The sequence below is a fragment of the Pygoscelis adeliae genome, unplaced genomic scaffold (assembly GCF_000699105.1).
Source record: "Pygoscelis adeliae isolate BGI_AS28 unplaced genomic scaffold, ASM69910v1 Scaffold567, whole genome shotgun sequence".
Taxonomy (NCBI): Eukaryota; Metazoa; Chordata; class Aves; order Sphenisciformes; family Spheniscidae; genus Pygoscelis; species Pygoscelis adeliae.
In genome coordinates this window covers 228655-241426 of record NW_008825081.1, presented here as the reverse complement: position 1 = coordinate 241426, position 12772 = coordinate 228655, and the positions used below count along the sequence as shown (strand labels likewise).

General features: G+C 41.7%; 1 protein-coding gene across 1 annotated transcript in view; it reads right to left on the bottom strand.

The window, feature by feature from the left end:
- Positions 1-12772, bottom strand: part of DYM (dymeclin) — a 215601-nt gene that overhangs the window by 126511 nt on the left and 76318 nt on the right. Inside the window, exons 10-11 of the mRNA XM_009326968.1 lie at positions 8301-8479; positions 2236-2361 (exon numbers count right to left, since the gene is read on the bottom strand). Of these exons, the coding sequence (XP_009325243.1) occupies positions 2236-2361; positions 8301-8479 (305 nt within the window). The remainder of the gene's footprint in view (positions 1-2235; positions 2362-8300; positions 8480-12772) is intronic.

The following is a 12772-nucleotide window of genomic DNA, read 5'->3' as shown; positions in this document are numbered from 1 at the left end:
TGCCATAGATAACGTAGATCTAGAAGGTAACTTTATTTTTTTTTAAAGTATAACGGAACGTGGTTTTTCTATAGTTAAGGAATCCTTTTCCTAAGGAATACTTAAGAGTCGGTATCACAGTCATCAACCCTCTTGTCCATATCACAGTTTATTTAGGTGACTTTCGGAGTGCACAGCTGAAGTTTTGAACAAGGGGAGACCTCCTCTTTCTCCTTCACTGCATCCAATCCATCCACACGATACCAAGATTAAGAGCAGGGCGCAAGAAAAAGCCTTCAAATTCAGTAAGAAAAGCACTGCAAGGGTGGAAAAGCATTCTGCTTAGCCTCCAAGTTTGCGCTCTCCTTCGGCATGAAACATGCCCCCATCCATCAAAGAATGGAGAAAAGGGTAAGGGAAAGAATAGCAAGGAAGAGAGGAGCACAGGAGGAAGAATTAAGGTTATTCCACATCTACCCTCTGCAGTGTCATAGCACTCCATCGGCTTTTGATGGTAAAAGTTTCCATTTCCGCAGGTTTTTCTGCAGTAGGGCTGACAGGAGAAGTTCACATAGACAGGCCTGCAGGCTCAGGCAATTCACAGCCACCTCTCACTACCTAGTTAAGAAGCAAAACCAGCAAAACTCCGGCCACGTAACGCTACTCACCAGACACTATGGAGTGGGCAAACACAACCACAGAGTAGAGGAAAGAAGCAGTTAGTGAAAATCTGAAGTCAAAATCAAAGATTAAATTGAGAAGAAGATGGAAGAAGCAAAGGCAGGACTGAAAAAATCAGCGCAGGGTAAAAAGAACAAGGTGGGGTTTGGTTTTGTTTTTATTAAAATGGAAGTAGTAAACTAGTATCCACATTGCACAGAAAACACTACAACTATATTGGCAGGGTTAGCTGCAAAGGCAAGAATAAACCGGACAAGAAAACTTGATTTACGTTTTCATTCCACAGCTGGATCCTTATTACCAATTTTAGGGAAATCTTCCACTTCCACTTATCCAGTAAGGAATTGATTGAAAGACCATGTGTAAAGCCTTTAAAATGAATGAAGAATGACGGGGGAAGAGACTGAGGCAGGAGTGAAATCTCGTCTGCTGTACTCTAACCCCCAGCAAGCTCAATTTATGAGAGAAGCTAAATGACTTCATGATATGGAACCCAAAAATACACACCACATAGGTACGTGTGCGGTGCGTGTGTATAGGTTCAAGGCACACGAAGGTGAGGCAGAACAAAGCTTCAGGAAAATGTTGTTTCAGTCATCTGCGTGGTTACTATAGGTGCTCCTCCCAAAAGCTGCTTCCTAAAAGGTACTCCCAGGAAACTGCATATAAACACCATCTCTTCTTGCTTTCTACATACAGAGCTATAGGAAATAATCTGAAATTTCAGAGAGTAAACACTGTAAATCTCTACCGCTTGGCACCAAGGAAAAAATGCCAGTTCCCTCCAAAACAGGCTGGAGATTACCTGGGAGAAGAGTTCTGCTTAGATACCTCGACACTTGCTTCCAGCTTTTTGTACTTCATTAATTTCACATAACCCCAAAAGAGACTTTCCACGTCCCAGTCAAAAAATTAAATAAAATCAGTGCAGACATCTTCTGCATTACCGTAGCTTTAGAAGCTAGTAAACTAGAACATAATTGTCCAAGGTATTCTCCAGCACAGGTGGTCAAGGCCCATCAAAGGTAGTCAAAATTTGGATCATATTATATGGACAACATAAAACAGATATTAATCTAGCAGAAAGACAGAAAAAGAAATGCCAAGTAAGGAAGTAACATTCAGTCTGGAAAATAAAACTCTAACTAAAAGCTCCTCTCAGCTGCATCAAACTGGTTAAGCAAAGTTTTTCAAGAGAAACAGAACAGGTTTTCTGTTTTTCTCTCTGTTCTAGCCCCTCCACTTCCACGGCAAACAGCATCTTTGAGGCAGCCTGCCTGGCTATTACTACGTTAATTTGTAACAGGAAACACCAAAAAGACAGAAAAAGAGGTATATGCAGCACCTCCTCTACAAGAGGGAGTGCGTTGGTTCACTTCACTCGGTAACGTTTTGAAATTACTCTTCTAACTTTGGGTTACTAGTCCTTAGGAAAGAGATACGTATATGCTATCATATTCAGATGAACACATACAGCCTCTGCTGAGGAAACAGATACACGGATGTAGCTTTACAAAAACAAATATTTAAACGATTTTTAGAGCTGAAGAAGTATTTACCAAAACAACAACTCACCACTTCATGAATGGATCGGTTGAAGCCATCATCCTCTGTAAGGATCAGCAAAATGATAAGAGCCATGTAAACGTGGTGTGAATTCCTTTCTTCCACGTGATACAGAATTTCAAGAATTGGCAGAACCTTTAGGGAAGGAAAAATGTCTGTATTAGTTTAGTCTTCAAATACCTCAGACAATAAACAGAGGAGACTCTAAACCTCCCGTGTATCACCCTGCCCTTAACAATATCATAGCAATTCCTCCCTCTTGAAATAACCACCCCTAAATAGTGACGTACAGTGTTCAAACACCTTCCATCTGTTTCATTCTGTCTCCACAAGAGAGTCTAAACAAATTCTTTCTTGTGGTCAGACGTGGAATTTCAATTCGTAATAAATGAGATTTCCAGCCATACCAGTTACCATAGGCTCTGAAAGCTTTAGTTCCCCTCTAGACCATGGGAAAATAAAATTGTTAAACAAGATTTTCACCAGTTCAAGCAAGAAAACAATTGTTTCTAGCCATTTGTGCTACCACAAGCCTGGTCTGAAAGGACTTTCCTCATCAAATATAGCCAAGCACAGCGGAGCTGAGGTGCACAGAAGCATTTTGAGACCTGAAACTCAAATCCCTTTTTGGTGTGTGGAGATAATCCCAGAAAAGAACCAGTTTGGGTTGGGTTAAGACTAGACAAGGCCTGTTTTTCCAATTCTATATAATAGGCAGCCAAAGAGAACTGACATTATGATGAGAGTTCAGCCCAAGGTCTTGCAACATTTCCACCAGGATGAACAGCTTAAGCCAAAGTCTTGCAATAATAATGAAAATGAGATTTCATTGCAACAGCAAGCATACCTGAATGCTAGTCTAAAGTTAATCCAGATGCAAACGTTGTCTCACTACCAACTGAAAATCAGCTTTCCACTGGCTCAGTACAACGTAGCTTCCCCGGGCTGCAGAAATAGGCCTAAATCGCAAAATACCCTGGAAAAAGGAACTGGAGACAACTCTCAATTCCAAGATAGCGGATGAGACGCAGAATTCATTCCAAGAAGCTTCCAGACACCTAAAGACTCGCTGTTTTTCAAAACAGGCCGAGTGCAGCAGCATGAATCATGTGAAACCTATTCTGGTGAGCAGCCAGGACACCGAGTGCTTCACAAGCCTCTGAAGTTACCAGAATGTTCTCTTACAATCAACCCGTCCCAAAACAGTTGGAACATATTAAAACACACAACAGTTTCTATTAAAACCAATGAGATTGATCTAAATGCTGCAGGCCACAAAACCTTTTGACAGATGCTTTGGCCAGGGTCAAGACAATACCACAACAAAAGCAGAGGGAAAAAAATATTTACTCATTGCAAACATCCTTCCTTTACCATTTCAAAGGATCCTTTGCAAACCTCCCTCTCCAGCTGAAACTGGAGTCCGTGCCTTTGTGTTTTGCGAAGACGGGTCTTGAGAGTAAAGACCAGGTTTTCCTTAGAATATCTACTTAGCATATAGCAAAAAAACCATTAGTCCTTTTCCTTGGATGGGGGAAAAGGGAGACAAACATCACCGCATTAGTTCACTGTTCAAATTATTTCCACCTCCAATATTTATATTGCACTTAGCTTTGCACTGCATAAGCTCAAAGTCATTTCCAAGTCCAAGCGTTACGATAAGCTGCATGCAGCAGGAAGCAATATAAAACTACCGAAGAATTGCATTTACAACTTGACTTTGCCGGGAGAGCAGCAAAAGCCTTTCTGAAGGTAACCAGTGGAACAATGTCTTAGTTTTTAAGACAGCTCCCAAATAGCCGTGCCTGTTGATTTTTACAGCTGCTCAAAATTGAATATACTGCCTTATAAAGTACATGCCCTGCACTCCTTCAGTATAACTGTGATCCAGACTGGTTAGGGCTAAATAATACCGTACAAAGCACTCTGGCAAAACATAATCTCTCAGAACGGCCCAACGTATCTCCTCTGTCCATGCACATCAATATTAGGTCAAACTGTCGCTGAAAAAGTGCATTCGTGTTCCTTAAGTGCTCCAAGTCCTAAAACCGCGTTGCTACAAACCACATTAAAAAAGGGTACCTTGATCCTGACATTGAGACATTAAAAGACTTTTCCATATGAGCCGATACGTGAAAGTACTCTTCCTAAAATTTCCTACTAGCTACCGAAATCACTCTCACTCTCTAGAGTGATTTGGCTCTCCAGATCACTGCATTCAGTCTTCCTGCCCCAAACACACCTTGAAAGCTTTCGAAACCCCTTCCCATCTCCACTCCCCGGGCCACGTTTTCCTCTCCACTCCTCTTGCAGAATTCTCTCCATCTACACACCAGACCAACCTCAAGGAGGCAAATGGCAACTTAACTCTCTCTACCTGCCGTTTCCAGATGAAAACCGGATCAATCCATACAGTTTCTCTAACCCTTCCTCCTCCAAACACTTTTTCCTTCGTATACTGATTGCCGAGGTACACACACCTTTAGGACAAGTATTACTGTTCTCAGAACAAAAACTACTTGACAAGCCACCATTTAAATAAAAAAGAGTTGGGATATAAGATTAAATTAAAATTTCAATTATATTAAAATTTATCTAGAATTGTAACCAAAATGCATTTCTGCACTTTTATGTTACACACATACATTAAAACTTTTGTATCTCTCTCTCTATGCAATGGCATTGCCCAGCCACGTACTGAGAAGACAGTAACCATTTCTTTTTGTATTGATGGCCCTTTTATTCATAGTCATTAAACTATCATTACCAGACTACTACTAACACTCCTCCGTCAGGAGCAGCTTTTAACTGGCAAGACACAGCCACCGTTAAAAAGTTACTTTTAATCCCCAAAACAAGGGGCAGGTAAAAACAGACACTGAAAATTGCAGGTGCTATATTCAGTCCAAGGTCAGGAACAGTTTCCCCAGCAAAGAGTTTTAAAATAGCTTGTCTTTAGCGTACAACAAAATACAAGACCGCATAGCCACACGAGTAACCTGCCTAAGCCAAATTTATACCACAGGAAAAAATATTGCTGTACCATCAGTTAATATAAATACATCATCACATACATTATTTCAGTCCAGACATGTTGAGTAGCAACAAAATGTACAGCATACAGCAGCGCTGCACAGCTCAGCAGCCAAAGCAAACATATTCAACAGAAATAGCTTACTTTTTACAAGCAGATATCTCGCTGGCACTTTTACCTGCAATATGGGTGTCAACTGCTCTTACACACAGAATGTGGCTCAACGTTCTCCCATCCACAGACCATGGCACTATGCTTATGAAAAAATGTGCTAATCGACCCCTATTGCACCAGTCCCACCGCTTCCTGGAGAATCCCTGCAAGTACTTTCAATAAGATAGCCAAATTCCAGATGTGAACATCCCTAACAGCATCAGAATTTAACCCAATTATTTTATAAAATTATACAAAGTGACATGCTCTAAGTTACAGAGGACACACAAACACCCTATTCATTCTACCAAGCAGACTGTTATTATAAGAGCAAAAAAGGTGCTTGCCTTACTGATGATAAAGCATTATAAAGCACAACAGGAGATCAAGGTATTTATATGTAACTGACAGAGGTAGATTCATACACAAATGAGGAAGCAAGCCGAGACATTATCTATTACAACAAAACCGCACTGAATCAATTTACAAATTAAACTGAAGTCACAAAAGAACAAAGACACATTTCAAAAACCCCTAGGAAACGTCACGGAACATCTGCTAGCGACGCTGCCTGGGCACCAAAACCGGGAAGTATTAAAATAGGGGAAAACACAGCAAACGTGATGCACTGAGCGCAGTGAAACAGGAACAACCTGCAAAACCCCTCAAAGTTTAAGATGCGCACTCAGCTGACTGCTGACCTGATCTCTCGTATAGCACAGACTCATACTTCACCCAGCTGCCTCTGTGTGAAGAGGCCACTAACTTATGCCATATTCCTCCAAAAAGTCATCCACCCTCATTCAAAGATATCCACAGAGAGCGCTGTTTTGCCTCTGAATCAATTACCTCAACTGTTTTGCTCCCGTAGCTCTAAGCTGTGGGATTCAACCTCCAGGCTTTAGTTCTTATCACACCTCTCTGCAAGCAGAGAGTCCTTTCTGTTCGAGGCTCTCCCCTTGTGAAGGCACATACACATCCTGATGCTTCTCAAGCTCTTTTCTCACCAGCTGAGCTACGTTAGCTTTCTAAGCCTCTCACAGTTTTGTTGTTCATTTTCGAGCAAACAAAAAAAAAAAGTTTCTCTACACTCTCTCCATTTTTCAACAGCCTGTAAATATTTTATGAAGTATGGTAGTACACCACCAGAATAGCACGCAGCGTGTTAGCACCGCTCTTGCCGTTGCCATATAGGGAAGGAAATAACCAGCTCCGTTAATCCTGCCCCTTCGTCTCGTTTACAAGCCCAAGACTGAATTAGCCTTTTTCACCACAGGGTTGTAATTAGGAGATCGTGATTTCTTTGTCCAGTAACCCTCCCACCCCCAATCCTTTCTGGTCTGGCTCAGCCCGCGTTACTAAGCAATTAAAACTGCTCTTCTCAGTTCTCATCCTTACCTACCAGCCCGCTAAAAACAAGAGGATTGGACAAAGACGTCAGTAACGTGTCAGCAGTGATCACCAAAAGCAACAGCATGCAGGAAGAGTAAAATGAGAGCGGACCGTTTCAAATTTTGGTATTTAAAAAAAACAAATCAAACACGCTGTTGACTTTTCAGTGATGCTTGTCTCAATTTTCTCAGCTTTTCCCACAAAGCGTTAAATGTTGCTGATTATTCCTGGGATTTTCTCAATTTTTTTTTTTTTTTTTGTTTTTTGAGGAGGAGGAGGAGGAAAGATAGGTGCTAATATATGAAAGTATCCCATGTTGCAGAGCATCTGAGTACCTGCATCCGGAGTTGTTTTGACACACGCACCTCATGCTTTTTCTGGAAGTTTTACAATATATCAGACATCATAATTATAAAACAATGTACACATCTAACCTTTATTTCTCTGAAGGTAAAGTAAATTGATACGGTTAGCAGCTGTGAAACATGTCATATCACATACTAACAGCCCAGAAAATTAAATATGACCATTTGTTCACAGAATTCATGCAAAATGACTCAGCCCTCACCTAGATAATCTGCAGCGGACTAAACAGGAGTTCAGTCTTGAATCAATTCGATATCAACCATCTCACCTGAGTTTGCCAACAGTGGCGTCTATCAACTCTGATTTTAGCAATACATCTGCTAGAACTTGGACCGAAACCAAACTCCTTCCATATCTGCCATCAAACAGGCAAGGGATCTAATTATCTGGCAAGATTTCAAATATTAAAATGGAAAGGGTTCTCTATTCTGTTACCAATTCCCCTAGACAGCCATTATCTTATTAAAGGAATGCTTTTTAATAAGTAAGATTTGTTAAAGTGGTTTGTGACATTACCAAAAGTAGTGGTGAGCAGAAGCTAATTTATAGCCTACAAAACCTGTACCAGGTGTCTGTTTTATTGGCTATTAACCACAATCCTATTTAAAGCAGCTAAAAAGTCACTGCAGTTGTATTTCTATAAAATCTGTCAGCTGCTCCTTGAGGAGTTTCAGCCTCAGGTCAACCCTGTAAGACGTTTGGCATATTAGTCAAGTTACAGCTCATTTTGTTAACTATTATCCCTGTACGCACACAGTAAGCTTGTGTAACTTTTTGGCCTGAATATCTAGAACAGAACAATAAAATAATGAATAGAATGATAGCTGCTACCCGTTTCTTTACACCATGTCAGCAGGTTTGACCTGGATCAGACAGTGGCACTGAGAAAGAGGGAATCAAAGACAGCCTGGTAGCTTTATCAGTACTATCTTTTACTGCAGTGACATGTTTAGCATCGTTACTCCTGAGATGACAAAATAAAAGTGAGTAAGCGAGCCAGAACTGGTGAATACATAAGCCAGGACCTACTGCCCCCACCGTGGAACAGGGGACACTGGCAGCTGGTGACACCCCAGCTTCCTGGACCACCCCCTCATGATGAGTATAAGGCAAGCAGAGCAATACTTACAAGATTTTCTATGTCCGTTCGTGCCAACACATACGTCCGTACATTGCTGTTTTGATGCAGAAGCATGTATAAAAGAAGAGTTGCTTGATCGGATTTCTGCTGCTCACACAAAGCTGTGTATAAACTGTTAAAATTAATCTGGAAAGCGTGTGGATGTGACGATGAAAAAGCAGAGCTATCTGAAATAAAGAAATAAAAAACCCAATCTTTAACAAATGCATTTACCATCCAGCTATTTGTTAACTTTATAGAATCTCTCAGTGAAATATTTTATACGGACACCACCGTAAGGAGGAAACAAAAGTCATCCATGACTCCTACCACCAATGGTCATAAACCTTAATAGGGTCTCACGAAGCTTCAGTTGTGCCAAAAAGCCGAGGTTGTCCTCCCCCGTGAGCTCCAGTAAGACCCCTGCATCTGCACAAGACACTCATCTTTTTTCATAAAGCTATTCTGTTTGTCCAAATGGCTTCCACTGTTAGAAAGGAAGGCAATCCCAGGAGCTGCTGCAAGGAGGGCAGCTAGAGTGTCTTCTCTGGAACTGACGTACCGATGATTCGTGTGTTTCCAAACCCTGCACCCCAAACTTCCAGGTTTAGTTCCAGCAAGGTGGAGTATCTCCTATCCATTTCTTGGCACGCAGGGCAGATGCGCGTCGGTCAAGACTATCGGTATATTTTCAGCGAAACATAGGTGTTGTCGGGACTTTAAAGATGCGTGTGTGGTGGGAAGTTTAGTGGGTTAATTAAAGTGATTTAGAACACCACGTCATATCGCCTAACATCCCTCAAAGTAACAGCGGTTTGTTCATGTTCACAATATAATCTGTGCCAGAGCTGAAAGTAAGAATAAAACAGATTTCTGTTCACAGAACCTTTCACAAGAAGCTTTACCAGTTTCAACCAAAAAGTCCATCAGCACAGATCTCTGACACCTAGGAATTTCCTAGGTGGAAATGGAAAAGGCAAGGGTGACAGTCAGTGCGCTCATACTCATGTCAGAAAGCCAGATTCACGTCCTTACTCAGCCTCCGGATCTCCCCAAGTCAGAGATTTTGCCTTTGGTTTCTTTACAAAAAACCTTTGAGAGCGCAAGGTTTCGTTCCAGTGCAGAGCAGGTACATTTCTCACATTTCTCAACTCTCAAAAAGCTTCACAGGAATTTGTAGAAAGTATTTTCCTGTCCAGCTCTGTTCAAAAACATCCATGCAAAGCACGCATCTTCTGAGATGATACATGAAGTAGGACGAGTCTGCCTTTTTGAGCTGATTTATTTCAGCATCCTGGCAACTGAATACAAAGGCTATCTTTTCTGAGCCCACAAACAAGCTATGCATATGGAAAAATTACAGCAATTTCATGGCAAGACGATATTCTGGGAACAACAGCAGTTTGGATACTCAAGTATACTAAAGGTCTAGACTTAAAATTTTCCGTATTACTATAAACAAGATGTCCAAAGTTGAAGAATTTAACTAGAATTCCTTTGTTCCCACAATAACAGACTACAGATTTCGGAATTGTTTACTGTTTATTTTTAATAAACTTAGGAAAGCTCTGCTGTATACAATAGTGTGACAATACTACTACTCCTGCACAGTGATTTGTGGACAGAAGGGATTTTTAAGGGGAGGAAGAAAAGACTCAGAAAGATAAAGGAAAAAAAACAACGCAAATTTCAAACCCTGCTTTTTTACAAGTCATTTCACAAGCAAGCAGTATTACGATAGCCAGCATGCTAGGCAGCAGCTATTGCACTTCATCCAAATCTTCCTTTTTCCTCAAATCCCGACAGATGTCTCGGATATTACAGACTTCACCACCACGGAAGACGGTGAGCACGGCGTCACCACACCTGTGCCCATGGGCAGCAACCGTGAGCCAACACAAATTTGGCTCTTAAATGAGCACTCCCATGGGTTCCTACCAAACTTTTCCACTCTTCTGGAAAAATCTCTATACTGGTAGGGACTGATCACCCAAACACTCCCTACACCCACCAAGATGTGGGTGTCTCGCTTTCCCCTTTCTTTGTAGCCCATATTCTTAGCAAAGTTTCCAAATAGCTTTCAGTATGGAAGAATGTGGTAGTTGTCACTTATTTTGAACAACATCTCCACCCTCTTTGGAATGAAAAAGTGCTTGGGAGTCCTGCAGGAGCCCCACGGGAGCCCTGGCTCCCACCGGGTTTCTGGGGGCCCGGCGGAGACGGCGTGCCGGGGAGCCGCTGCTTCTCTTGGCCCGGGCGAGGGGCGATGGCTCCAGCCATTCAGCTGAACTCAGCAGGAGGCACCAGAGCAAACGATTCTGCTTTCTGCAGGAGTCAGGAGGCACTGCCGCACACACAGGGGCGAGACGCAGCCCGTCGGCGATGGAAACCCTGCCTCTCCCCAGCACGACGTACCGACAGGCAGAGGAGAGACCAAAGCCTGGCTTTTCTGAGCTACCCTTTCTGCCCCCACGCGCCCTTCAATCGCCGATCGGGATTATGGACCGATTGGTCCATAATGCTCCACGGACGCATGAACACATGCTTCAGGCAAGTGTTTCTCCTTACTAGGGAAAATGTGGATGTAGACAGCAAAATCGGATCAATTCTACACGCTCTATTAAGCGGCAACCTGATGCCACAGTTCCTTAGCTGAGGAGTGTCCACTGACTTTCAAGCTTCACTTCTGTGGATGTTTAAATCGTGCCACTTAGTTATAGCACTTCATCATCGGTTTTATTAAAGGACAATTAAAAAACTGTTAAAAAAATACCTAAACAGTATTAAAGAAACTTATCAGCAACAGCAGCATATCCTGTATTATTCTACAGAACGTTAAACTGACCAACAGAAAAATTAAACTACTCTAGACCATAAAGAAAACTATCCTGAATTTTATTAGTTTTCTCCCAATTAAATTACCTAAATTACTTCGACAAAAAAGCCAGTTTTCTTTTTATAGTCACATACTATAGATCATTATGGCAGTAACCAGCCTTTCTTTTTCATATCATTCTCCTCCTACCAGCTCCTCAGAATGTTCACAGGAATCAAATTTAAGCTCAGTTATATGAGTACTGCTAGTGGAAACAAGTTTATGGGAAACAGTAAGTCATACTAGAAACGTACACATCTAGAGAAAAATACGGCTTTTCATGCTACTTTTGACATAGGATAAGTTCTTTTAGAATTTTATAATGATACACGTATAACAGTTTTCAGTGGAACACCTTACTAGTTACTGATGACATGAAACAAAGTCAACCAAATTAAAACATTCATAGATGTTCACAGTTTAAAAAACAGAACAAAACAAAAACCGTGTCAAGAATTTGATCTCAGTTGCCTGTAAACAGTATCCAATAAATCAAAGGGGCACGTCTGGACTAGGAATTCTTCTTACGAGAACAATCCTCCAGCCCCATAACCCCAAAAAAATTTCCTAGGTAGAGGTGAATGAATTTAGAGCTCAACCTGCTAAAAACTTAATGGTTAAAGGGATGTAAAAACTCCCCCCAAATAAAGTGAATAACTCGGAGGTATTGATGTGGCTTCACGGGTTATCATGCAGCACCTGAGCTGCACTGAGCAGCTCTGTGCATGCTGTCAACCTGCATAAAGCCAACAAAAGGTAAAACCCCGTGGCTAAAACTTGCAGAGATTTAAATGTATGGAGAAAGTATGACTGGTTAAACATTGGACCAGGCTGCCCAGGGCAGTGGTTGAGTCACCATCCCTGGAAGTATTTAAAAGACGGGTAGATGAGGCGCTTAGGGACATGGTTTAGTGGGCATGGTGGTGTTGGGTTGACGGTTGGACTCGATGATCTTAGAGGTCTCTTCCAACCTTAATGATTCTATGATTCTAAGTATATACGAAAAGAAGCCCGCTGCCTGCAAGCTGAGCTATCTAGATAGTCCAAGCTGTGTTAGGGCATTACCGCGTCCCAAGCGAGACCCTCTGCAGCAGGGCACTGTGAGTCAGTACAGCATCGCACCTGCAGTTACCTGATACACGGACTGGAACCAGCCTTCTCAAAAACCAGGCAAGCCCTGAAACAACTCTGAAACGTTCCGTATGTACAAGTCTCACGAAAGTGTTGACATTAACCAGTTTATCCTCACATTTGCAATACAAGAACACAGGTTGCAAATCAATCCAGTTAGCAATTCAAAAAAATCACTTCTCTTAGCTCTAAGGAACATGACTCCAGCTAAACAGCATTTTCCCAAGTGCTATGAAGTTTTAGGGGACTCCTGCAGACCCTTGGATAACCGACCTACTTATAGGTCAGTTTTATTTATATTTTCTGAAATTACAAAGCTTTCTAAAATGTCTCAAGTCTGAAGGAAAGAGTATCCTTCTCCCCCTGCCCCTTCAATTAAGTTCCAGCAGCTGAGGAACTCCATCTCAAAATTCCCAGAAGAAAATACACTGTTAGCTCTTTCACAGGCTGGCTAGAGGGAAGACAGATTTTGGAA